The sequence below is a fragment of the Nycticebus coucang genome, chromosome 14, assembly GCF_027406575.1.
Source record: "Nycticebus coucang isolate mNycCou1 chromosome 14, mNycCou1.pri, whole genome shotgun sequence".
NCBI classification, from domain to species: Eukaryota; Metazoa; Chordata; class Mammalia; order Primates; family Lorisidae; genus Nycticebus; species Nycticebus coucang.
Window position 1 is genome coordinate 31804969 of NC_069793.1, and position 27147 is coordinate 31832115.

The 27147-nt window shown below is 38.3% G+C and overlaps 1 protein-coding gene across 2 annotated transcripts in view; it reads left to right on the top strand.

Annotated features, from left to right (window-relative positions):
• Positions 1–27147, top strand: part of CSTF3 (cleavage stimulation factor subunit 3) — an 87243-nt gene extending 60096 nt beyond the window's left edge. For both annotated transcript variants that reach the window (XM_053562908.1, XM_053562909.1), the window contains exons 4-21: positions 710–742; positions 1856–1953; positions 3728–3794; positions 3897–3931; positions 4017–4143; positions 7334–7411; positions 8719–8881; positions 10992–11101; positions 11745–11861; positions 12104–12178; positions 15000–15143; positions 16897–16999; positions 20860–20929; positions 22237–22432; positions 24900–25053; positions 25723–25817; positions 25963–26023; positions 26439–27147. In XM_053562908.1, coding sequence (XP_053418883.1) covers positions 710–742; positions 1856–1953; positions 3728–3794; positions 3897–3931; positions 4017–4143; positions 7334–7411; positions 8719–8881; positions 10992–11101; positions 11745–11861; positions 12104–12178; positions 15000–15143; positions 16897–16999; positions 20860–20929; positions 22237–22432; positions 24900–25053; positions 25723–25817; positions 25963–26023; positions 26439–26641 — 1929 coding nt within the window. In that variant the 3' untranslated portion in view covers positions 26642–27147. The remainder of the gene's footprint in view (positions 1–709; positions 743–1855; positions 1954–3727; positions 3795–3896; positions 3932–4016; positions 4144–7333; positions 7412–8718; positions 8882–10991; positions 11102–11744; positions 11862–12103; positions 12179–14999; positions 15144–16896; positions 17000–20859; positions 20930–22236; positions 22433–24899; positions 25054–25722; positions 25818–25962; positions 26024–26438) is intronic.

Consider the following 27147-nt stretch of genomic DNA (forward strand, 5'->3'; position numbering starts at 1 on the left):
CTTACCACATCCTTGAACTTCTAGGCTTAAGCAATGCTGCCTCAGCCTCCCAAGTAGCTGGGACTACACTGGACGCCACTATGACTGGTTTTTCTATTTTTTTGTAGAGATGGAGTCTCAGTGTTTGCTCAGGCTGGTCTCAATCTCCTGGCCTCAAGTGATTAACTTGCCTCAGCCTCCCAAAGTGCTGGAATTACAAGCGTGAGCCAGCACACCTGTCCTATTTGTTATTTTTGAAAAGTAAAATTAATAGGAAAGTGTAGGGATGAATTCTCAGAGTTGGCTAAAAATTGTTTCAAAAATATAGAAATAGGCTGGGTGCAGTGGCTCATGCCTATAATCCCTGCACTCTGGGAGGCCAAAGCAAGTGGTTCACTTGAGCTAAAGAGTTCAAGACCAGCCTGGGCAAGAGTGAGACCCCCGTCCGTAAAAAAACAAACAAACAGCTGAGTTTTGGGGTAGTGCCTGCAGTTCCAGCTATTTGGGAGGCTGAGGCAAGAGAATTGCTTCAGCCCAAGAGTTTGAGTTTGCTCTGAGCTATGACGCCACAGCACTCTACCAGGGGCAAGAAAGTGAGACTCTGTCTCAAAAAGAAAAAAAAAAAAAAAAATATATATATATATATATACACACACACACACACACATATATATAATGTTTTGTTCAAAAGAATGAGGTTGATTCTTTATTTTTTTCTGTTTCTCTTCAGATTAAAGCTAAAAATTATGACAAGGTTGAAAAGGTAAGTCCTCTTAATCATACTTTGAATCTTATATTAAAATTTAGCTTAAGGCTTAATATATATGTGGCAAACACAGTAAAATGTTAATGATTATTGACTCTAGGTAGGGATTATTTAAGAGTTCATTGTACTTATTCAACTTTTTTATTATTATTATTTTTTAAGCTAAGTTTATTTATTTTTTTTGTTGTTGCAGTTTGGCCGGGGCTGGGTTTGAACTCATCACCTTCCGTATATGGGGCCGCCACCTCACTCACTGAGCCACAGGCACCACCCTCAACTTTTTTTTATGTTTAAAAATGTTCACCATAAAAATTTTGGAAAAGGAAAATAATTATACTTCTACTGACCATGAGAATAATTTTAATTGTGTAAACTGAAAACAAGAGGAAATTGTTATTTGCCTTTTATTAACAGGAAGATAAATTCATGAAGGGAGCTGAATTTGTTTTTTGTTTTTATTTTCCTTTTTTGTTTTTTTTTTGAGACAAGTTTCACTTTGTCACCCTCAGTAGAGTACTGTGGCATCACAGTTCACAGCAACCTCAAACTCCTGGGCTTAAGTGATTCTCTTTCCTCAGCCTCCCAAGTAGCTGGGACTACAGGTGCCCACCACAACACCCGACTATTTTTAGAGATGAAGTCTTGCTCTGAGGCTAGTTTCCAACTCGTGAGCTATGGCAATCCACCCGCCTTGGCCTCCCAGAGTGCTAGGATTACAAGCATGAGCTACCGTGCCCTGCCTATTTTCCTTTTTATTTCAAAATATTAACCAGGTACAAATGTTTTTGGTACATAGATAACTTTAATAATGATTAAGTCAGGGCTATTAGTGTGCCCATCACCTGAATAGTGTTCATTGTACCTGTTGATACGTTTTTACTCCTTCCCTGTCCCCGCTTCTTGATTTCCAATGGCTTTTACTTCTCTCTGTGCCCATGTGTACCCATTGATTAGTTCCAAATTATTAGAGAATACATGTGGTGTCTTTCTTTCCATGCCTGAGAAACTTCACTTAGGTGAATTTGTTTTTTTAATAAGTAGCTGCATTTTATCCATGTATATGCCAAATTTATTTAGCTGGATTCTGATTATATATTCTTGCATTTAAAGCTTTTTCAGAGATGCCTTATGAAGGTTTTGCACATTGATTTATGGAAGTGTTATCTTTCATATGTCCGAGAAACCAAGGGTAAACTACCGAGTTACAAGTAAGTGAAATCAGGGCCTTATTAATGCAGGTCATCTCCAGGCACACAGCGAATCCCACACAAACTCATTCCTCTCTTAGTACCAGATGGGAAGAGACATAGGATTTGAAAAGTCAGGATTCCCCAAGAAGTCAGTAACCTTGGGGAAAGCACTTCAAAGAAAGCCACTGGCATTAGACTCAAGCCTTCTATACTGAAACACTGTATATTTAACAACACCAAACTACTTTGTTGAGAGGCCTGCTGTCAAACTTTTTAAAGAAACACCTTTATACTTTTTCCTTTTTTTGAATATAGGGTCTTGCTCTGTCACCTGGGCTAGGGTGCAGTGGCATCATCATAGCTCACTGCAACCTCAAACTCTTAGGTTCAAGGGATCTTCGTGCCTCAGCCTCCCAAGTAGCTGGGATTACTGGTGTGTGCCACCACACCCAGCTATTTTTCTTCTTTGGAGACAAGGTCTTGATCTTGCTCAGGCTGATCTTGAACTCTTGGCCTCAAGCAGTTCTCCCACTATGGCCTCCCCAAATTTAGGATTACAGGCATGAGCCACCTTGCTTGGCCATCATCTTTATACTTTTACTGGTACAAATCTTGGCAGATTTTAATCTGATGTGCTAAATAAGTGATCTAAGAGATCTTTGACTATTCTATTGAACAATTAACCTCCTGCTTCTTCCTTACACCCACTTACCCATCTTTGCTGAAATCTAAATAAGGGACATTTTCTTTTTTTTTTGTAGAGACAGAGTCTCACTTTATGGCCCTTGGTAGAGTGCCGTGGCATCACACAGCTCACAGCAACCTCTAGCTCTTGGGCTTAAGTGATTCTCTTGCCTCAGCCTCCCGAGTAGCTGGGACTACAGGTGCCCGCCACAGCACCCAGCTATTTTTTTTGTTGTTGTTGCAGTTTGGCTGGGGCTGGGTTCGAACCCGCCACCCTCGGCATATGGGGCCGGCACCCTACTCACTGAGCCACAGGCACCGCCCATAAGGGACATTTTCTGATGCTGTTTTTGTTCATAACTAACAGGCAGACTAGAATTCTATCTTTATTATAATCTTTTGCTTATTATTCTTTTCTTTTTTTTTTTGAGACAGAGCCTCAAGCTGTTGCCCTGGGTAGAGTGTGTGCCATGGCATCACAGCACACAGCAACCTCCAACTCCTGGGCTCAAGCGATTCTCCTGCCTCTGCCTCCCAAGTAGCTGGGACTACAGGCGCCTGCCACAACGCCTGGCTATTTTTTGGTTGCAGCCCTCATTGTTGTTTGGCGGATCCGGGTTGGATTCCAACCTGCCAGCTCAGGTGTATGTGGCTGGCGCCTTAGCCTCTTGAGCCACAGGCGCTGAGCCTATACATTATTTTCTTATCTTGAAGAGGAAGTTCTTTCCCCCTAAATTTTATTTTAGAACTAACAGATTTTCAGGTATAACTTAACTCCTTAATGAGAGAACTACATATTTCCACATTTTAATTGGCTACATCTAAAATTAGGCAACTTAAAGGATATAAAGATAAGTCAGACCTGGGCCTTATCTTTGAGGCCTTATCTACAAGCAGTAGATAAAGGAAACAAAGTACATCAATTAATGACACTGATAAGCTTAACGTAAAGAACTTTCATTATATACTTACAAAGATGTTTTTAATTTTTATTTATAGAAAAGGTTCAAATACTGTTCTGATCATATGATCAGAAATTGTTTTAATTATAGATACAATTTAATAACAAAAAATTTTTAATAACCATGTCTTTCACATTTATTTTCAGAGAAAAAATGGCTCAAGCATATGACTTTGCACTGGATAAAATTGGAATGGAAATTATGTCCTATCAGGTAGAGTTAAATATTTTTTTCTCTGTGCCATATGATCTGTAGGAAAAAATTTTTAATTTGAAAATCTCAAGAAAGATTATAACCTTTTATTTTCTTTCTTAGATTTGGGTGGATTACATCAATTTCTTAAAAGGCGTGTAAGTATTTTTATAGTTTTTTTCATATAAACTGTTGATTTAGTTATAATATGATTAATTGATGGCATTTCTTATCTGATCTCAGGGAAGCTGTTGGATCTTATGCAGAAAATCAGAGAATAACAGCTGTCCGAAGAGTTTATCAACGAGGTTGCGTTAATCCAATGATCAACATTGAACAACTCTGGAGAGACTATAATAAGTATGAAGAGGTAAATTGGGCCAGAGTTATTTATTATAAACCAGGCCATTTTAATTTTTATGCATTGTGGATCTGTGGATTCTAGACTTTCCAGTATCAAGTACCTAGATATCAGTGTTACATGTTGTCTGTTTGTGTATTGATTGTAATAAAGGAGCTACTCCTATTTTACAAGGCTTTGAAAGTCTCCCTATTACTGTTAAGTAACTATTTCTTTTCTTCTTTTTCTTTCTTTTTTTTTTTTTTTTTTGAGACAGAGCCTGATTTTGTCGCCCTGGATAGAGTGCTGTAGTGTCATAGCTCACACCAACCTCAAACTCTTGGGCTAAAGTGATCCTCTTGCCTCAGCCTCCCAAGTCCACCACAACACCCGGCTATTTTTTGTTGTAGTTGTAGTTGGTTCGCAGGCCTGGGTCAGGTTTGAACCTGCCAACCCTGATGTATGTGGCCAGCGCCCTAACTACTGAGCTATGGGGCGCTGAGCCACACAAATAACTTTTATTTTTCATTTTTATTTTTTCACAACACATTGCAAACCTAGGGAAGGAAACTTTCTTTTTTTTTTGAGACAGTGTCTCACTATGTCACCCTTGGTAGAGTGCTGTAGCATCACAGCTCACAGCAACCTCAAACTCTTGGGCTTAAGTGATTCTCTTGCAGTTGTCATTGTTGTGTAGCTGGCCGGAGCCAGGTTTGAACCCACCAGCTTTGGTATATGTGGCTGGTGCCCTACTCACTGAGCTATGGGCACCGAGCCAAAGGAAACTTTGGAACTTTTAATGTGGTTTTTATCTATCAGTAGTTAGCACATTAGAAATTAAAACTGAGGGCAGTGCCTATGGGGCTCAGTGAGTAGGGTGCTGCCCCCATATACCGAGGGTGGTGGGTTCAAACCTGGCCCCGGCCAAACTGCAACAAAAAAATAGCGGGCATTGTGGCAGACGCCCTGTAGTCCCAGCTACTTGGGAGGCCGAAGCAAGAAAATCACCTAACCCCAAGAGCTAGAGGTTGCTGTGAGCTGTGACGCCCAAGAGCTAGAGGTTGCTGTGAGCTGTGACGCCACAGCACTCTATTGAGGGCGACAAAGTAAGACTCTATCTCTAAAAAATAATAATAAAAAAAAGAAGAAATTAAAACTGAGAAATTTTCAAGGTATTTATTAATTCATTTAATAATAAGAAACCTTTTATTTTGATATAAGTAGCATTCAAAAGAAAACTACTATGTATATTTTCCAAAACAAGAAAAAATTTAGTAAGAAGAGTAACAGTTTTTTTTCTTTTGAGAAGCAAGTTCTTGCTATGTTGCCCAGGCTGGAATGCAGTGGGAAGACCATAGCTCACTACAGCCTTGAATTCCTGAGCTCAAGCAGTCCTCCTGCCTCAGCCTCCTGAGTAGCTGGGACTATAGGCAATGCTTGACTAATTTTTTTTCATTTTTAAAGACAGAGTTTTGGCTCTGTGCCCATAGCTAAGTGATTAGGGTACCCATCACATACACCAGGGCTGGCAGATTTGAACCCAGCCCAGGCCTGCTCAATAACAATGACAACTACAACAACAACAAAAAATAGCCAGGCATTGTGGCAGGCACTTGTAGTCCCAGTTACTTGGGAGGCTGAGGCAAGAGAATCACTTAAGCCCAAGAATTGGAGGTTGCTGTGAGGTGGGACACCACAGCACTCTACCAAGGGTGACATAGTGAGCCTCTGTCTAAAAAAAAAAATAAAAATAAACAATATAAATAAAGACAGGGTCTTGGGCCGAACACAATGCCTTAGTCCTAGCACTCTGACCATAGCCTGGGTCTCAAACTCCTGAATTCAGGCAATCCACCCACCTTGACCTAGCACTCTGGGCCAAGGTGGGTAGATTGCCTGAATTCAGGAGTTTGAGACCAGCCTGAGCAAGAGCGAGATGCCGACTTTAAGAAAGATCTGGGAGTAGTGTCAGCTGCCTGTAGTTCCAGCTTCTGGGGAGGTCAAGTCTCGAGGATTATTTGAGTTCAGGAGTTTGGGGTTGCTGTGAGCTATTACGCCAGGGTCCTCTACTGAGGACAACAAAGACTCTGTCTAAAGAAAAAAAAAGAAAGAGAGAAAGAAAAGAAAGGAAGGGTCTTGCTATGTTGCCTGGGCTGGTCTCAAACTTTTGGGATCAAGCTATCCTCTTATCTCAGCCTCTCAAGTTGCTGGGATTAGAGGTGCAAGCCACTCTCCCTGGGTAATAGTGACATTGTTTTATATGTTTGCAAATCTTTTTTAATAGCTAGCTTAATAAGAAATAGCTAGATTTTCATACCTGCTTCTAAATTCATTTTGTTATGATATTGAACATCATGTAGCCTCTGGAAAAGTCCACTTTATATGTGCGAGAGAGGCTAATAATGTCTTACTGTTATGTGAAAATTGCTTTGATCTCATGGACTCATTGAAAGATTCTAGAGGACCAGGATCCATGGACTACTCATGGAGAACAGCTAGGCATGAGTGGTAATATTTATCTTTCCTAGCTACTTCTGTCTTTTTTGCCTTTAAGGCTATACACACCTAGTAAGAAAAGGACTATTAAAGTCGACTATGGCTATTCACCCAAATGAATGTGTATATCATTCTTTTTCTTAATAGAATTTTATATGAAATAATTGACCCTTTTCAAGTTACTCCATCTTTGTAAATTTCTGCTACATGGAAGTTTACTGCCAGCTCATAATAGACATAAGCAGATCCTGTTAACCTTTGAGGCATACAATGTGACTGAGCCTTTGTTTTATTAAACAAAAAGTATTTTAAAGGTTTTTTTTTTGAGACAAGGGTCTGACTCTGTTGCCCTGGGTAGAGTGCCATGGCATCATAGCTCACAGCAACCTCAAACTCTTGACTTGAGCAATCCTCTTGCTTCAGCCTTTTGAGTAGCTGGGATTACAGGCACGTACAACCACTTCCAGGGAGTGTTGTTTTTTTTGTTGTTTTTTTTCTACTTTTAGTAAAGATGGGGTCTCACTCTTACTCAAGCTGGTCTCACACTCCTGAGCTCCAGCAATCCATCTGGCTTAGCCTCCCAGAGTGCTAGGATTAAAGGCATGAGCCACTGCACCTATCCCAAAATAAAGAATTTAAACTTACTTAATAAATGAACAAATTAACTATCAAAAGATATTATACTCAATTTTTTAAATAATTCATGTTATTGTTTTTTTCTTAGGGTATCAACATTCATTTAGCTAAAAAAATGATTGAAGATCGGAGTAGAGATTACATGAATGCTAGACGTGTAGCAAAGGTATGGAATACTATCAGACCATTTATTTTAATGATATTATGAGTGGGTTGTTTATAATAGAGCTTTTCCTATCTGGTATTATAATACTCTTTTTTTTTTTTTTTTTGTAGAGACAGAGTCTCACTGTACCACCCTCGGGTAGAGTGCCATGGCATCACATGGCTCACAGCAACCTCTAACTCTAGGGCTTAAGCGATTCTCTTGCCTCAGCCTCCTGAGTAGCTGGGACTACAGGCTCTTTTTTTTTTTTTTTTAGCCAGGGCTGAGTTTGAACCTGCCACCTCCGGCATATGGGGCCAGCGCCCTACCCTTTGAGCCACAGGCGCCGCCCATAATACTCTTAATATTTTCAGTCATTAACAACCTTAACTAACAACAGTTAATTGCAGTGTCTGAGCAAATTATACATTTGAAATGAAACATCTATTTGTGTGGATAACATAGAATAAATACAGTTTGGAAGAAATTATTTTTTAATATGAGAAAACAGGATGTAGAGACAAGGTTCTACGTAGAATTGATGAAGTAATTCTTATCTTTTCCTTGTACCTGTTCATCTGAATAATGTATTTACTCTGTGGTCTATAGCACTATAGGACAGATTTTTTTCTTGTGTGCATATCTTTTCATTTATTGACACTCTTAGAAGTTAGGAAAAATAGGGTGGCGCCTGTGGCTCAGTCGGTAAGGCGCCGGCCCCATATACCGAGGGTGGCGGGTTCAAACCTGGCCCTGGCTGAACTGCAATCAAAAAAAAAATAGCTGGGCATTGTGGCGGGCGCCTGTAGTCCCAGCTACTCGGGAGGCTGAGGCAAGAGAATCGCTTAAGCCCAGGAGTTGGAGGTTGCTGTGAGCTGCGTGACACCATGGCACTCTACCGAGGGCCATAAAGTGAGACTCTGTCTCTACCATAAAAAAAAAAAAAAAGAAGGTAGAAAAAATAGCCTATTAATACAAACTATTGAAATTTTAAAAGAGACAATTTCTCTGAAGATGGCAATAATAATGCCACCATATTTTCAGTTATGTTGATCTGTTAACTCCTACTTTTGGAGAGTGACCTGCTAGGTCACCTGTAGAAAGGGCCCATGGGTATTCTGTGCACCCAATTTCTGGGAACCTGTTCTCGAATGGGTTAGTACTTCTGTTATCTTTTTCCCTACTCTTAAATAGTTTAGATTATATTAACAAAGTGGTATTTGGGAAAACTAGGCATTTTGTACAAAATATTCTAAACTGATTAATTCCATCCCAAATATCTGAGTTGTTCCAAGCATACCAATGAATTCTAAATGTTTGTTATCTAGGAATATGAGACAGTAATGAAAGGTTTGGACCGCAATGCTCCGTCAGTGCCTCCTCAGAATACCCCTCAAGAAGCTCAGCAAGTAGATATGTGGAAGAAATATATACAATGGGAAAAGAGCAACCCTCTTCGTACGGAGGATCAGACCCTCATAACAAAGAGAGGTAACAAGACTTACCTTTCTGGGACTCCAATTATATGTGTGTTAGGCCACTTGATATTCCCATATGTTACTGAGGTTGTGCTTTTACCTATAATCTTTCTTTTCCCCTTATGTTCTCCAGATTCAATAATTTTTATTAAAAAATAATAATAATTTTTATAGATCTATCTCTGTGTTCACTGAACCTTTGTTTAAGCACATGTAGTATGCTATGAAGTCCATCTGGTGAATTTTCATTTCATACTTTTCAGTTCTATAAGTTTTTTTTTTAGTTCCTTTTTTATAGTTTCCATTTCTCAGTTGAGATTCTGTGTTCATTACTATCTTTTAAAAATATCTCTGAACATATAACAGTAGCTATAAAGTCCTCATCTAAAAATTCTAATATCTAGGCCATCAGCTATCATGGAATTTTTGCTTTTTCTCTTGACTATGTGTCATATTTTCCTGTTTCTTTTTCTTTCTTTCTTTTTTTTTTTGAGACAGAGTTTCACTTTGTCACCCTCCGTAGAGTACCGTGGTGTAACAGCTCACAGAAACCTCCAACTCCTGGGCTTAGGCGATTCTCTTGCCTCAGCCTCCCAAGTATCTGGGACTATAGGTGCCCTCCACAACACCTGGCTATTTTTTGTTGCAGTTTGGCTGAGCCGGGTTCAAACCCACCACCCTCAGTATATGGGGCCGGCGCCCTACCCATTGAACTACAGGCACCACCCAATAGTTTCCTGTTTCATCATGTCTAGATATTTAAATTTTTTCTTTTGGACACTGTACAAATGTACAAATGATTCACTGTAAAGACTGGATTCTGTTATATTCCTTTGAAGAATGCTGAGTTTTATTTTAGTAGGAAGTTAAATTACTGGTAGATCACTTGGACTTTGTGACAGCTTGGTTTTAATGATTAAAACAGGTCTATTTTAATTTTTTACCTTTAATCTCAGGGTAAATCTCTTAATCCTGAGACTTAGCCTTTACCTCTTAGAATAGAAAGTCCAAGGTATTTACTCAGACCACCTAACTTGATAGGATTCAAATTCCAAACTTGATCTCCCTTAAAATAGGCAGCTGCTGAGTTACCTATTGAACTCTTTAAGGCTTCCAGCTTTGCTTTCTGCTGGTCTCTCTATTTTTTTCCTGTAGAATGTACATTTCAGGTATCAGCTAAGGACTTGAGGACATTTATAACCCAGATTTTCAGGCTCTGGCTCTCTACTTTTGGGGATTTCACCCATCAATTTCCAAGTGTTTTCAAAGCTCAGATCTCTCTGTTACTTCAAGTCTGTAGCATTTGACCTGAACTCTTGCTCTCCCAGAACTGCATATACATGGGTGTGCTCTTGAAGGAAAAAGCCATATTAAGTATGGATTTCATCTAGTATGGTTTCATTTTTTTCAAGGGCTCAATCTCCTCTGAATTCTGCTTCTGTTTTGCTCATTCTCCAGTACCTTAAAGAGTTGCTTTTTTTTTTAGTTTATAATCTTTACTTTCAGGAGGGTTAGTGTGATATAAACTGCTCTGCTGTTGCTGGATTGGAATTTGGACTTTACTGAATTCTTCAATCTTGCCTTGCTCTCTCCCCTGTAGGTTTGCAAACAGTTTCCTTTGCCTACCTCATTTTTCTGTACTTCATCTTTCCTCCACTCCACTTATTTTCTCATCTGACCAGCTTCTATCCCTTCTTCAGGTTTTGTTTTAGATGTCAGTTCCTTAGTAAAGCCTTTCTTGAGTTCCTAAACTATGTTAAGTCCTGCTGCTGTAAATTTCAGGAGTACACTATGCTTTCTTCATCATAATCCTTTTTAGCTTTGCTTCCTTAAATCATATACTGCAGACTTTTTGAATATAGGAATTCTTATTCAGCCACATACTAGTAATGCCTTTCACATTCCCTAGTATATAGTTGGTACTAAATAAATATTAATTTAATAAGTGATGGATAGGTGGGGCTTGGGTGGATATCAGAAATCCCTCAAGCTTTTCATTTCTAATTATTATTCATTTTTGAGGGGCCTATCTTAGCCTAATAATTCAGTTATGATGTTTGTATTGATGGTTTTACAAATACTATTTACTTTAATTGGCTGTTTTTGTGAATGTCTTTCCTTAGTTATGTTTGCTTATGAACAGTGCCTGCTTGTGCTGGGCCATCACCCTGATATTTGGTATGAAGCGGCTCAGTATCTTGAGCAGTCAAGTAAACTGCTAGCAGAGAAGGGAGTGAGTATTCTTTCCCCTGACCACCCACTTCGGTCTTTTTATGGTTTTGTTATAGCAATGATTTACTGAAACATGTAACATTGAATTTTGATAATAAAGTATAAATGTTGAAAATTTTAAATTTATGTCCCTATGAATCTTAGTAATGCTCATATAATTATACTACTTAGAATTAAAATATAGTGGCTGTTTTTTAATGTATTAAAGTGATGAATGATTTAGAGTACTTATATGGCCAGGCGTGGTGGCTCACGCCTGTAATCCTAGCACTCTGGGAGGCCAAGGCAGGTGAATTGCTTGAGCTCAGGAGTTCAGGACTAGCCTGAGCAATAGCAAGACCACATCTCTGCTAAAAATAGAAAAACTGAGGCAAGAGAATCTCTTGCACCCAAGAACTTGAGGTTGCTGTGAGCTGTAATGCCACGGCACTCTAGTCAGGGTGCCAGAGTGAGAGGCGCTCTCAAAAAAAAAAAAAAAAAAAAAAAACCTAGAGTATCACATGATTCTTGTATGTGTTCGTGTGTGCACCCACATGTATGTATGTGTTTTCTGAGGTACATATAAGTAAAGTAGATGCAATTTTATTAATTTTAGTGTCTTTTAACTTTATTAAAATTATTGAGGATGAGTTTTTTTCCCCTAGGATATGAATAATGCCAAATTATTTAGTGATGAAGCTGCTAATATATATGAAAGAGCCATAAGCACTTTATTGAAGAAAAATATGCTTCTTTATTTTGCATATGCGGATTATGAAGAGGTAAGTAAAATGTTTAAAACTTTCTTTCAATACAAGAATTACTACATGACTGAATTTTTTTCTGGCAGCTTCTTTGCAGAGATAATGCAAAATGAACAAATTTATTAGTCTTTAGCTCATATTTGTGCTCAAAGTAGATGCCATTGTAGGGGCAGGATGTACAGTTTCTGGATTCCTTAGCGCTCACATCTTTGCTGGTTTATAGCCACATATTTATATTCATTTATTCTCTACCACCTTAGAGTCGCATGAAGTATGAGAAGGTTCATAGTATATATAACAGACTTCTAGCAATTGAGGATATTGACCCCACCTTGGTGAGTAACTTTACAAATCTCTTTCCTACCTTTACAGTCTGATTAACAAAAATAATTTCATTGTTTTTGTTATATAGTTCTATGAATCTTGAAAAATAACATTGCCTGATGGGACCACCATAATTAAGATATAGAACTCTTGGGCGGCACCTGTGGCTCAAGGAGTAGGGCGCCGGTCCCATATGCCGGAAGTGGCAGGTTCAAACCTAGCCCCGGCCAAAAAAAAAAGATATAGAACTCTTACATCACCCCCAAACATTCCCTCATGTGACCCTTTTGTAGGTAACCCTTCCTTCTGCCCCAGTCCTTGACTATTACTGATCTATTCTCTGCTGTTTTTTTGTTTTTTGTTTTTTTTTTTGCTTTTTTATGCAACCACATGAAATAGCTACAGAAGAATTTTAACACTTTCCATAAGCATGGTTTGAAGCTTCTTTATACCACATAATTGTTGCTTAATAAATATTTCTTTTCAGGGCGGCGCCTGTGGCTCAGTGGGTAGTGCACTGGCCCTATATACCAAGGGTGGTGGGTTCAAGCCCAGCCTCGGCCAAACTGCAACTAAAAATAGCCGGGCGTTGTGGTGGGCGCCTGTAGTCCCAGCTACTTGAGAGGCTGAGGCAAGAGAATTGCCTGAGCCCAGGAGTTGGAGGTTGCTGTGAGCTGTGATGCTACGGCACTCTACCAAGGGCAATAAAGTGAGACCTGTCTCTTAAAAAAAAAAAAAATTCTTTTCAAATGAGGCAGAAAAAACCAATATTCTAAGAAAGGGTTGGACATAAACTCACTTTATCCCAAATCCTGTTCTGTAGTCCCTAAATTTCTCCAAAAATGTAATGAAACTCTCACAGTGGGAGTGGAAGGGGCACCGGCCTATGAGTGGAGCTCCAGGCCTTCCTCTGCCTCAAATCAATTACAGCTACAGTGCTTTTTGTTTGTTTATATTGGATTCTACTGCTCTAAATGTTTATATTTATGCATCATTTTTAAATTCATTCAGCAAACATATCCAGCAAGAATATTGTTGGAGTTTTTGCATTGTATTAGACTCCAGCAATATAATGACAAACTAGATAAAATTCCTTTCCTTAAGGGGCTTACAGTTCATTCAGCCATCCATCCATCAAAAGTAGGGAGGCTGGGTGTGCTGGCTCACACCTGTAATACTAGCACTCTGGAAGGCTGATGCAGGTGGATTGCTTGAGCTCATAGGTTGGAGACCAGCCTGAGCCAGAGCAAGACCTCCTCTCTAAAAATAGCTAGATGTTGGCTTGGCACCCATAACTCAGGGCTAGGGCACTGGCCACATACACCGGAGCTGATGGGTTTGAACCTGGCCCTGGCCTGCTAAAAATAATGACAACTACAACCAAAAAATAGCCAGGCGTTGTGGTGGGTGCCTGTATTCCCAGCTACTTGGGAGGCTGAGGCAAGAGAATCGCTGAAGCCCAAGAGTTTGAGGTTGCTGTGAGCTGTGACGCCACAGCACTCTCCCCAGGGCAACATAGTGAGACTCTGTCTCAAAAAAAAAAAAAAAAAAGCCAGGTGTTGTGGTGGGTCCTTGTAGTCCCAGCTACTCAGGAAGCTGATGCCAGGGGATTGCTGGAGCCCAAGAGTTTGAGGTTACTGTAGCTATGATGCCAAGGCACTCTATTAAGGGCTACAAAGTTAGACTCTGTCTCCAAAAAAAAAAAAAAAGGGTAGCAAAACCAGGACCCTTCTAATAGTTATTTTTTTTATTAAGCAAGTGTTGCATAGTCATCATGTATTGGACACTCTGTACGTGTTGGGTTTATAGTATTGCTCACAGTTTATTAATAAAGTTGCATCATATTGTCTTTAAAAGATGGAATCCTGGCTTTGTTTAAAGAAACCAAGAAAATGTAAAGTTAAACATGTATTGTAAAACATGCTTGTATTAAATCAAATCTTGAGTTTTTTTAGATCTTGGCATTTCCTGTTAAGAGTGTTTTCTGGCTTGGCGCTTGTCGCTCAGTGGCTAGGGCATCAGCCACATATACCGAATCCAGCCCGGGCCTGCCAAACAACAATGACAACTACAGCCAAAAAATAGCTGGATGTTGTGGTGGGCGCCTGTAGTCCAGCTACTTGGGAAGTTGAGGCAAGAGAATCAATGAAGCCCAAGAGTTTGAGGTTGCTGTGAGCTGTGACAGCACAGCACTCTACTCAGGGCAACAGCTTGATACTCTGTCTCAAAAAGAAAAAAGTGTTTTCTATTTGTTTTACACTTTTCCTCCTTAAAATTTAATTTGCATATTCTAGAATTAGATAGTGGTGATGATTGTACAACCTTGTGAATATGTTTAAAACCACCAATTGTGGCTGAGCACAGTAGCTCACACCTTTAATCCTAGTAATCTGGGAGATCAAGGTGGATGGATTCTAGACCAGCCTCAGCAAGAGCAAGACTCTGTCTCTACAAAAAAAAAATAGGAAAAAAAACCTAGCTGGACATTAGTAGTCCCAGCTACTCAGGAGCCCAGGAGTTTGAGGTTGCTGTGAGTATGACTCCATGGCACTCTATCTAGCCTGTGGGACAGAGTGAGACTCTCAAAACAAAACCAAACCCATCAGTTGTACACTTTAAAGAGCAAATTTTGTGGTGTGTGAGCTATATCTCAATTTAAAAACAAAACCAGATTAATTTGCATGCATCTCTAATACCAGAAAAGATTAGTATATGGATTCAAATAGCTGTTATCTATAATCCTACTTTCTAATTGCTTTGGTAATAAAGATTGCTTTCATATATGTTATACATACTGCCTAATTTGTAGAATATACTTTTATTTTTGCATAGGTATATATCCAATATATGAAATTTGCAAGGAGAGCAGAAGGTATCAAATCTGGAAGAATGATATTTAAAAAAGCAAGAGAAGATACCAGAACCCGCCACCATGTTTATGTTACTGCAGCACTCATGGAGTATTACTGTAGTAAGGTAAATACAGAAATATAAAGATAAAATAATTTTCTTCATCTGAGATACATCAGTTAATAGAAAAATCATCCTAGTGTCTTGTCATTAAACTTTAATTGCTCCATTTTGTGACAAGATCTAAGTATATTTTTGTAAAATTTTATGATCCATCATCCAGATCCCCAACTGTGCCTTATTAAATCCCATATTTCTGAATCAAAACCCCCTTAGTTTTTAACTCTGCAATTTTTGCTTAACATGATGTTAATTTTTTTAATTTCAGATGAATATGAGGGTTGAATTAGGTTATAGTGTTTACATTAGTTAGGTAACATCCCTGTTGTAGTTGTGTCCTGCACCTAGGATGTGTGCCATATACCCTTACCTGTGCCCATTAGGTGGGAGTACATGATCCTCCTTCCTTTCGTCCCTTCCCCCTTTCCTCCCTCTCTCCCCAGCTTGAATTAAGTTTTTCTCTTGTGTGGACGTATATTAGATCATCTACTGGCTTCATATTAGTATTGACTACATGTGATGCTTGTTTTTCCAATCTCGTGATACTTAGGAGAATGCTCTCCTAATTTATCCATGTGTTATGAAGGATGCAAAATCTCCATCTTGTTTAGGGCTGAATAGTATTCCATGGTATACATATACCATAGTTTATTAATCCATTCCTGGGTTGATGGGCACAGAGGTTGTTTCCACATCTTGGTGATTGTAAATTGAGCTGTGATAAACAATCTAGTGCAAATGTCCTTATGATAAAATGATTGTTTTTATTCTGGGTAGATACCTAGTAATGGGATTGTAGGATCAAATGGAAGGACTGTTTTCAGTTCTTTCAGGATTCTCTATACTTCTTTCCAAAGAGTCTGTATTAGTTTGCAGCCCCACCAACAATGTAAATGTGTTCCTTTTCTCCACATTCATCCAAAATAGGCAGCTTTGGTACTTTGTGATGTGGCCTATTTTCACTGTGGCCTATTTTCACTGGGGGTAGGTGATATCTCAGGGTAGTTTTGATTTGTATTTCTCTGTTGGTTTGGGACAATGAGAATTTTTTTTATATGTTTGTTAGCCATTGTCTGTCTTCTTCAGAGAAGGTTCTGTTCACGTCTCTTGCCCAGTGATAGATGGAATTGTTTGCTCTTTTTTTGTTGATTAATTTGAGTTCTCTATAGATTCTAGTTATCGACCCCTCATTAGATTCATAATATGCAAATATCTTTTCCCATTCTGAAGGTTGTCTTGTTTGCTTTAATTGTTGTGTCCTTAGCTGTGCAGAAACTTCATCTTAATTAAGTCCTATTTGTTTATTTTTGTTGGTGGTGGTGGTTGCCATTAAGGTCTTCTTCATAAAATCTTTCCCCAGGTTGATATCATTAAGAATTTTTCCCCGGGCGGCGCCTGTGGCTCAACGGAGTAGGGCGCCGGACCCATATGCCAGAGGTGGCGGGTTCAAACCCAGCCCCAGCCAAAAACTGCAAAAAAGGGGGAAAATAAATAAATAAATCAGGTATCTATAAAAAAAAAAGAATTTTTCCCATTTTCTTCTGGGATTTTTATCATTTCATGTCCTAGATATAAATCTTTTATTTATCTTGAGTCAACTTTTTTGAGTGGTGAAAGGTACAGGTCCAGTTTCAATTCTTTCCCCCAGATATTAATTGCTTTTACTTCTTATGTACCTTATTATTTTTAAATGTTGTTTGTTTTGAGTATCTTGTCTTACATTTCATGGAAATTGATGCTTTACTCTGTTTACTTCTAGGACAAATCTGTTGCCTTTAAGATTTTTGAACTAGGGCTAAAGAAGTATGGAGACATTCCAGAATATGTCCTAGCCTATATTGACTATCTTTCTCACCTCAATGGTAAGTTGATCCTAGAATCTATACTGGTTACTTCCTGTTAAACCATTTGAAATTACATTGCTGGATTTTTTTTTTCCTTCTCAAATGTGTTATAATTTTGACTTCATACCAAATGGGCACTTGATAGGCACTCAAGAAATATTTGTGGCCTGTCAACCATGAATTTATATTTATTGAGTAATGTCGGTACTTTCTGACTCTGCAGAATAGTTTTTTAATCTGTAAAGTGCTATTAGTAGTGGTTAAAGTTGCAGTCAGAATTAGGATACACAAGGCAGTGCCTGTGGCTCAGTGGGTAGGGCACTGGCCCCATATACTGAGTGGGGGGTTTGAACCTGACCCTGACCAAACTGCAACAAAAAAAGTAGCCAGGCGTTGTAGTGGTTGCCTGTAGTCCCAGCTACTCTGGAGTCTGAGGCAAGAGAATCACCTAAGCCCAGGAATTGGAGGTTGCTATGAGCTGTTACACCATGGCAGTCTACCGAGGGCGATAAAGTAAGACTCTGTCTCTTAAAAAAAAAAAAAAACAATTAGGATACACAGAGTTGTTTATGTTGTTCATTTGTAACTCCAGGCAACCTGTCTCCAGTTTTCTGGAGGGAAAACAGATTTAAAAAATCTTCCAGCCACCAAATCTCAAAGATGCCCAAGTGGGAAAGAGATTTAAAAAAGAAATAATAGTTTTTAGCTTCTTTACTTTTATTTCCATATTCTGTTGTATTAATGGCCATCTTTTATTAAGTTTGTACCATGTACTAGGCACTGTGCTAGGTAAGTCATTTAGTCTAGTTACCTACAGTCTAGGTATGCAGTTTCTTGACAAAAAATGATCCGGTATAAAATTTGGTTTAAAAAAGAAATACATAATGATGTGCCATGTAAACGAATATAGAAATAAGTATCAATAATTTTAATATTTCAGAAATATATAGCATTTTATATGCCTAAATAGTATAAAAGAATAAAACTTAAATATGATTTTGTATTTCAGCTTAGTGATTCTACACTCTGGAAAAAGACTTAACTCCAAAAAGTGAGATAGTGGGGCATTTAGTTGATAAAGAAGTTTTCTTATATAAAATCAATGTTCCTTACCAATTTTAAATTATTTTGTTTATTTTTTTATAGGATAGTTACTAGTATGTATTTTTTTATTATTTTAAAAATATCTGTGACATCTGATATTGTTTTCCAAAAATCAATGTCTGAGATAGTTCGTTCATTTATGTATCCTTCCATCCATCTGTCAAGCATTTATTCATTACCCTTTGGTTACCAGGGTCTGGAAATACAAAGGGGAATAGGATTCCATTCTCTTTACTGGAACATTCTTATGCGAAAATCCAATGTGTAAATATAATTGCTCCATGATTTGATGCTTCATTGTAGCATACTTCTGAGATTAGACATGTAATCTGAAATTTCATTTTTCTCATCTGCAGATTGATCATAATTTTCATAGGATTATTGAGAGGATAAATGAGTTTTTGCATGTGTTTTACTTATCTAATGTGATAAACATTCCATAAATGTTGACTATTTATGATGGTAGTGCTGATCATAAAAAAATGTGCTAAAGACTATAATAGAACCCTGAATGAAATATTTTGGAAGCAAAGAGAAGAGAATATAAATTCTAGAGCTGTGCTGTGCAATTATGGTAACCACTAAACTGTTAGATATTGAGCATTTGAACTGTATCTAGGCTGAAATGAAATGTGGTGTCAGTATAAAATGCATATCCAATTTCAAAGACATAGTACAAAAAACAAAATATCCTCATTTTTCGAATTTAATATATGTTGAATTAAGAATTTGGATACATTGGGTTAAATAAAATATTTCGCTTGTTTTTACTTTTTAAAATATGGCTAGCAGAAATTTTAAATGCCATATGTGGCTTGCATTCTATTTCTCTTGGACAGTGCTGTTCTAAATGGTGTCACAGAGAAGGGCACATGACTTGGATCTTGAAAGATGCGCTACTAATAGTTAGCCAAGAAAGAGGAGTAGGCATTATTCCAGGCAGAGATCACAGATGTAACAAGTTGTAGGAAAGTTATGTGGAATAGCAAAAAATGTGGAAAGCTGAAGCAAAGCTTAGGATAAAGGAAAAAGAAAATGCAAAATTTATTTAACATTTTTAGAAGTACAGTATGTTAAATTGAAGATGGACGTCACCAAAATGATACTATCTTCTTTGATCCAATACATTAATCTCATATTTTTATTTTGCATATGGACAAATAATAAACCAAGTAAGGCAATGAAACCCTGAGGCAACGAAAATCAACAAGTCTGGATTTTATTTAACAGCTTTATTGAGGTATAATTTATATACCATAAATGCATCAAGTATACAATTCAATGGTTGAATTGTAGATTTATTATTGGATTTTTACATTTTATTTCTTTATTTTTGTTTTGTTTTTATAAACAGGGCCTTGCTCTATTAAACCCAGGCTAGGATGCAGTGGCCCCATTCGTTGTAACTTTGAACTCCTGGGCTCAAATGATCTCACACTTCAGCTTCCCAAGCAGCTAATACTACAGTCACGTACCACCATGTCCAGCTAATTTTTTAAAAATTTTTTGTAGACGGGGCGGCGCCTGTGGCTCAGTGAGTAGGGCGCTGGCCCCATATGCCGAGGGTGGCGGGTTCAGACCCAGCCCCGGCCAAACGGCAACAAAAAAATAGCCGGGCGTTGTGGCGGGCACCTGTAGTCCCGGCTGCTCAGGAGGCTGAGGCAGGAGAATCGCGTAAGCCCAAGAGTTAGAGGTTGCTGTGAGCTGTGTGATGCCACGGCACTCTACCGAGGGCGGTACAGTGAGACTCTGGGGTCTTGCTGTGTTGCCCAGGCTGGTCTTGAAGTCTTGGCCTCAAGCAATCTTCTTGCGTCTGCCTCCCAAAGTGCTGGGATTACAGGCATGAGCCACTGTACCTGGCCAAGATCCTTAAATTTAAATGATCCTTAAAGCTTAACAAGAAGTGTCATTTTCTTTCTCTGACTTACAGAGACCCTCCTAAAACTCTTAAAATGTAACCCACCTCTGGCAACCTTTCTTAATTAACTTAATATTTGCATATGAACCTACCAACCTAGTTGTTACTCTTATATGTATAAGAAGTTAAAATAGCTAGATACAGCATAGCCTTGGTACCTCAAAATAAGAAATTCAATTATGTTAAGTTTGATGTTGCCATCTTTCACATTCAGTGTGTTTAAAAAACCTTGGTGACAGGCGGCACCTGTGGCTCAGTGGGTAGGGCACTGGCCCCATATACCAAAGGTGGTGGGTTCAAACCTGACCCTGACCAAACTGCAACAAAAAAACAGCCAGGTGTTCTGGCAGGTAGTCCCAGCTACTCTGGAGGCTGAGGCAAGACAATCACCTAAGCCCAGGAGTCGGAGGTTGCTATGAGCTGTGATGCCACGCACTCTACCGAGGGCAATAGTGAGACTCTGTCTCTAAAAAAAAAAAAAACCTTGGTGACCTGTTATGTCAGCAGATATGTAATTTTCATTATTTTTAAAATGCAGATGGGATAGCTGATTCAGACATCATACTGTTATAAATTCTTTTGCATTACCACTGCTATACAGTACAGAGGGATAAACTAGAAGTGAAAAAACCTGGCTTCTATTTACTCCTCTGCTGCTCAGTAACAGAGCCAGATTAAATTACTTAATCTTTTTGAACCTTAGGTTTCCTCATCCACAAAAATCAGGTGTGATAAATTACCTTTTTGCATAGGATTTTTGTGCAGGTTAAATGAGATAATGCATGTGAAAATATGTTGTTGAATTGTAAAAGTGAACTTTTTAAAAACATATTTAAAATCTTTTTAAATATTCTAGAGGACAATAATACTCGAGTTTTGTTTGAACGAGTTTTAACATCTGGAAGCCTTCCCCCTGAGAAATCTGGGTAAGCCATTGTGGAAACTTGTTCTGAAGGCAGCTTTAATGGATCTATGGGGTAATGTTTGCTTGGGTATTAGTTTCAGGAGAAATTTCCTCTTTCAAGGCTTATTTTACCTACCTGCAGTTTCTGTTTATTTTTAAATAATCTGAACAGTGATTAGAATTGTTTTGAGATGCCTTAGCAATTAATTATTAAATATTTTAATATATGTGTTATCATTTTAGTTTAATATATCCCCAGAAATTGGTATGAACACGTTAAGATAGGAGTTCTGAAATTTTTACCTCCCTATACTTGAAACAGACTTACATATTTAAAGTTTATTGTTCGTATCATGTCCCTCATTTATGGTGTTTGCTCTTGTCAGTTTTACCCAACAGAAGAACAACAATAATATAGTGGTACTGTGGAAATAGTAAGGTTTTGGAGTCTTGGATTCAATTTCCTGCTCAGCCAACTAGACACTGGGCAAATATAACCTTACCAGTCCTCACTTTCTTGTTAAGTAAAAAATATAATGTCTACCAGTGTAGGATTTTTATGATAGTCTCCTACCTGATATATCACTGGTGCTCAAAATACTACCTTAGTACAAAGGTGTTTAAGGAGTCTGAACATTAATTTGGGTTATTAAAACAGTAATGAGGCACCAGTTTGTCCCCAGTGACCCACATTAGTGGAAATAGTAGTAATTAGATTTTGGAGTACATTTTTGTTCGTACATTAGATGAAGAATATATTCTACATTATAATTCATGCAACTGGTCAAAATGATGAAACCACATTATTCAGGAGAAATTAGAAATCTCTTTAGGTTCCTATTCCAACTCTTCCACTTTGAGTTTACCTTAAGGTAAGTATCTCTCTTGTTGACCACAAAGAATAGGAAGGTATACTAAATAAGTAAAAACTCAAAAAAGGGCTTAAATACTGAAGCATTTAGGGTAAAATGTTATAGCTATAATTTACTTTGAAATTCTTAAGCAAAAAATAAGATGAAGCAAATATGGCTGTTAACAAGCTAGATATTGGTATATAGGTATTATAGTATTCTAATTTTCTGTAGTTTAGAAATCTTTGTAATAAAAAGAGCTTTTCAGGGTGGCGCATGTGGCTCAAAGGAGTAGGGCGCTGGCCCCATGTGCCGGAGGTGGTGGGTTCAAACCCAGCCCTGGCCAAAAACTGCAAAAAAAAAAAAAAAAAAAGAGCTTTTTAAAAGTTAGGGGGAAATGGAGAACTTAAGGCTTTGTTGTAAATGAACTCTGTCCCAAATCCAAAATAATTAAGTATTGATTATATTTATTTTACAGAGAAATATGGGCCCGATTTCTAGCTTTCGAGAGTAATATTGGTGATCTAGCTAGTATACTCAAAGTAGAGAAAAGACGGTTTACAGCATTCAAAGAAGAGTATGAAGGCAAAGAAACGGCTTTACTGGTAGATAGATACAAGTTTATGGATTTATACCCTTGCTCTGCGAGTGAACTAAAAGCACTTGGCTATAAGGTATGTATTTAGGATCTAGATGTGTAAAGGGTCCCTTTTCCAGTGTTTTAGAAGAAATCATGGATAACCTTCACTATAAAGTAAATTCTGAAATATAAATTAATCTAGTTTTAGAACAGATTTGCAGAAAACCAGAAAAAAGTTCCTTGGATTTGTGAAACATTGTCAAAAGTAGCTGAACAAAAATGAGGATATGAAATTTTAAAAACATTTTCATTCTGTCCCTGAAATTGTCAGTACCTTATATCTTACATCAAATGGAAGGGGAGGGAAAAAAAATCTAAGTATCATCTTAGGTATTACTTCATTTCTAATAGCTCTTATCAAATTAAGGAGCTTTGTTTTGACAGATCTTAAACCAGAGGTAGTTCCTAATGCATATTTTGAAAGATACAATGAAGAAACATTACGGCATGTTAAATCCATAAAGTTCCGTAAGGGATCTGTATCCTTACAACAGCCCTCCTTCAGTGGCCCTTCAGGGGATTAGGTTACCTCGGAATAAAACTCTTCTGCGAGAAAAAGCATCTGATACCTGAATCTGTATACACTAGGGGGAGAGATTCATGTTTACACAGCCCCATAAATAGCCCTTGCTGAGAAAATCCAATACTCTATCATTTCTTTTTTTTTTTTGAGACAGTCTCACTTTGTAGCCCTCAGTAGAGTGCTTGGCATCACAGTTCACAGCAACCTCAAACTCTTGGGCTCAAGCGATTCTCTTGCCTCAGCCTCCCAAGTAGCTGGGACTACAGGCACCTGCCACAATACCTGGCTATTTTAGAGACGGGGGTCTTGCTCTTGCTCAGGCTGATTTCAAACCTGTGAGCTCAGGCAATCCACCTGCCTTGACCTCCCAGAGTGCTGAGGTCTATCATTTCTTAATCTTCTGTGTTTTGTGAACTGAGACAAAGATGGAAATCAAAAGGGATGCTATATGCACAAAAGTCTTTGGTTGGTCCTTTAAGCTAACCAGCATTAGATGTTCCTGACCATCATTCTTTTTCCCATTGCCCTCTTTGGGAGTGGATTTTTTTTTGGCTGGGGCCGGGTTTGAACCCACCACCTCTGGTATATGGGGCTGGCGCCCTACTCCTTTGAGCCACAGGCTCCACCTCCCATTGCCCTCTTTTGGCCTGGATCTTACTCTGTGTCTGAACCAGATTAACAAATTTGAGAAAAACTACCCATAATTGAGCTTCAGACATTTTGGTTAGTGGAAGCCCCAGTTCTGTGCCGGTCCCACATTCCTATTCTGAACTCCAAAGGTTGAGCAGTTCCTGCTTCTAGTTTACTTCTTGATGAAAAGCCAAAGACATTTAAGTCCTCACCAGCCTAGCAATAGGTTCCTAGAAACTGCAACCTGAAGGGAAATGATGTTTCTTCATTCAAAGAGGAAACAATTGGTTTAGTTAAAATGACATTTCCCAACAACCTATCAGCAATATTAAGTGAAGACTTACTCTACTTTGTGGAACTGTTAGTGGTTATTACAAAAAGGCTATTTCAGCTTAAATTAAGGAAGCTAGTGAAAATAATCTTACTGTTTGAGTAGAACTACTTCTTGAATGTGAATTTTTCATCTTGTATTTCTATTTCTACTCTTAGTCTTTTGAGAAGAATTAATGTGCTTCTGCTCTGTGGTGTATATGCGCATTCGAGTGAGAGAGACTATTCCCAATGTGCCTACTCATTTAGATGTGCTTATATAACACTAGATGTCACCAACTGCATTGTGAACAAGAGTTTTGAGAAAGTGAAATGCTTTTATATCATATAATGGTGGCACAAAGAGATTGACACTAATTGCCTATAGCAGAGGAACTCCTCTAGGATAGGGCCTCTGTTGATAGGTGGTATATTGCTACCTTTGACGTCTCTTAGAGGATTGTTCTCAGCCCTGCCAGGGCACTGCTAGTGTACTGAAAAGAACACTGTGGATGGGTTTGAGGTCACAGAGGCCTAGGCTCTCAGTCCTCCTCTCTATATTCTTATTAGCTATATGGCCAGGGAAATATCACAACCTTTCTGAGTTTCAGTCCTTTGTATAAAATGTGGATGTGGATTGAGAGATGTGCTGCTTAAAAAAAAAGTTTTTGAGGTTGTTACTATTTGCCTCATCAGGGAAAGAATAAATGCTGAATTTTGAATTGTTCTCCAAATTTCCCTACCATCTCCTTGGTGCCCAGTCTCATGACTTTGTCTACAAAAGTCAACGTGACACTGAGTGTAGTGATTCTTGATTGGCACTGTGGTAAGATTATAAAACACCGAGTCTTTAGAGCCAAATAGCTTTCCTTGTTGAGTATTTAAGTCTTTACCACATTAGTTTTTTTTCTCTCCATTTTCTCTTCTGGTGGTTTTAACACAGTTATTCACACTGTATTCTCAAGATTATAGAACTGCACAATTATACTTGTTTAAGTCCCCTTTTCAGGTTTAGGATTTTTCTGTTCTGCATTTTCAGGATGTCTCCCGTGCTAAGCTAGCCGCTATAATTCCAGACCCAGTTGTAGCTCCTTCAATAGTGCCTGTTTTGAAAGATGAAGTGGATAGAAAACCAGAATACCCTAAACCAGACACTCAGCAGATGATTCCATTTCAGCCACGACATTTAGCACGTAAGCTCAGACTTTAGATCCAGTATTGAGACTTCATTTTGTTTGTTGATTTAAATCTAAGAGGTGGGGGACGGGTAACATTCTTTCCATTGCAGGTTAATTATTAGACTTAATGGTTACTAGGGCAAGTGACTTGGCTATAATCTTTGAACCAGATTATAAGAATGTACTAAAAACAAAATTTCAATGATCCAGATTTCCATTTCCAGTAACCCATTTGGCAGTGATAGTTTTCAGAAATGCTTCTATATGCAGATTACCCAAACTGCTGGAAACTCACTTCAGCAATGTTATTTGGTATTTTTATACTTAACGTAATGTTTAGTAACCCCTCTAATTCTTTCTGAACAAGGCTCTTTTGATTACATTTGTTGAATAATTGACTTTAACAGGATTGCTGAACAAATGATTTGTGCAGCTCAGAAGTAGTCTTTGACAAAAACTGGCTTTAGTTCACCCTTTGGGTTGTCTTACACAAGCCACTCATCTACTTTTCTGCCTCCCACTGGTCACGGAAGATTGAGCTGCTTTCATTATCTCCCCTACTTGAGTTTGGTCCCGTGGGTAAATGTCCAGAACAAAGCGACATAGACATACAAATTATTTTAGCTCTTGTGTATATAGAAATTCTTCCATCCTACTTGCTTTATGCTTTTCTTTCTCTCACAGCTCCAGGTTTACACCCTGTCCCTGGTGGAGTGTTCCCAGTGCCTCCTGCAGCTGTTGTTTTAATGAAACTTCTTCCTCCTCCTATCTGTTTCCAGGTTGGTTCACTATTTTCATGGTGGTTACTGGCTTTATGGGTTATAGCAGTTACATGCTTTTTCTTTTGTATAATGGGAAATATAAAATATTGCTATTTTAACTTGTCAGATTACTGGGGATTAAACTGTATTCATGTCAAAACAGGGTCCTTTTGTACAAGTGGATGAACTAATGGAAATTTTCCGAAGATGCAAGATACCAAACAGTAAGTAGTGAAAGCTCCATTTTCAGACTGTAATTTCACATTGTTGTCTCCTAGGTAGATTGTTATTCTTTGGCACTGAAATTTCCAAAACCAGACAGGCAACATGCAAAAGTAAAACGAAGCCCAGGAGTGATCCAAACCCTCCTTGGATCAAGAGAGAGACTTATTCATATTCTAATTCTACTAACATGTCATAAAAGCTTGTCCTTTCTATTCATGTGAACATGCACTATCAGACTTGGCTTATGAGAATATTTCATTACTTTTAATAGCAGTTCTTTCCTTTAATTATTTAGTATCAGTAATTTGTTATTATACTTTGCTGATAAAGTATCCAAAGCACAGCATACATATCCTTTCACAGTAGCATACCTTAAATATCCGCCATCTGTCCTTTTGTGTTTCACTTCCATAGCCGTTGAGGAAGCTGTGAGGATCATTACTGGTGGGGTCCCTGAGCTAGCTGTAGAAGGCAATGGCCCTGTGGAAAGCAACGCAGTGCTCACCAAGGCTGTCAAAAGGCCCAACGAAGATTCAGATGATGATGAAGAAAAGGGAGCTGTTGTCCCCCCTGTTCATGACATTTACAGAGCACGGCAGCAGAAGCGAATTCGGTGAAGCAAGCTTAACACCTGACTCTGAAAAAAAACTCTTATCCAGGATTCCCTTTTTTGCCTCTTAAGTCATATGTTTAAAAGAGACAACGCTTTGTTACAGGTTCTTGGAAACAAAGTTGTCATTGGTGCCTCTATCATACAGTTCTTGAGAAAAAAAACCTGTGTGAATTTTAGAATGTGGAACAGACCCATGCTCTAAGCAAAATTAGGTTTTCAAAAATGTGAGAACAGTACAAAATGGCAGAATCACCCTTTGTTCCCTCTTCAAGGGTGTGTCGTATGTGCCGCTTGAAGATTGTGAGTTTTCAACAGTTTTATTTTAAAAACTGGATGGCTTATGATTGTAAAGCATTTTATCACATTTTCTGAAAAACAGCTGTTCTTGGTTTGCTTATGTAGAGTCCTGCCTTATTGTTTGTTTTTATTTATGGCAGAATGTATGGAATCTGTTTTGTAGTTTAAAATTTTAAAACAGTCCTTTAAAAAAATAAAAGGATCTCAAAAACA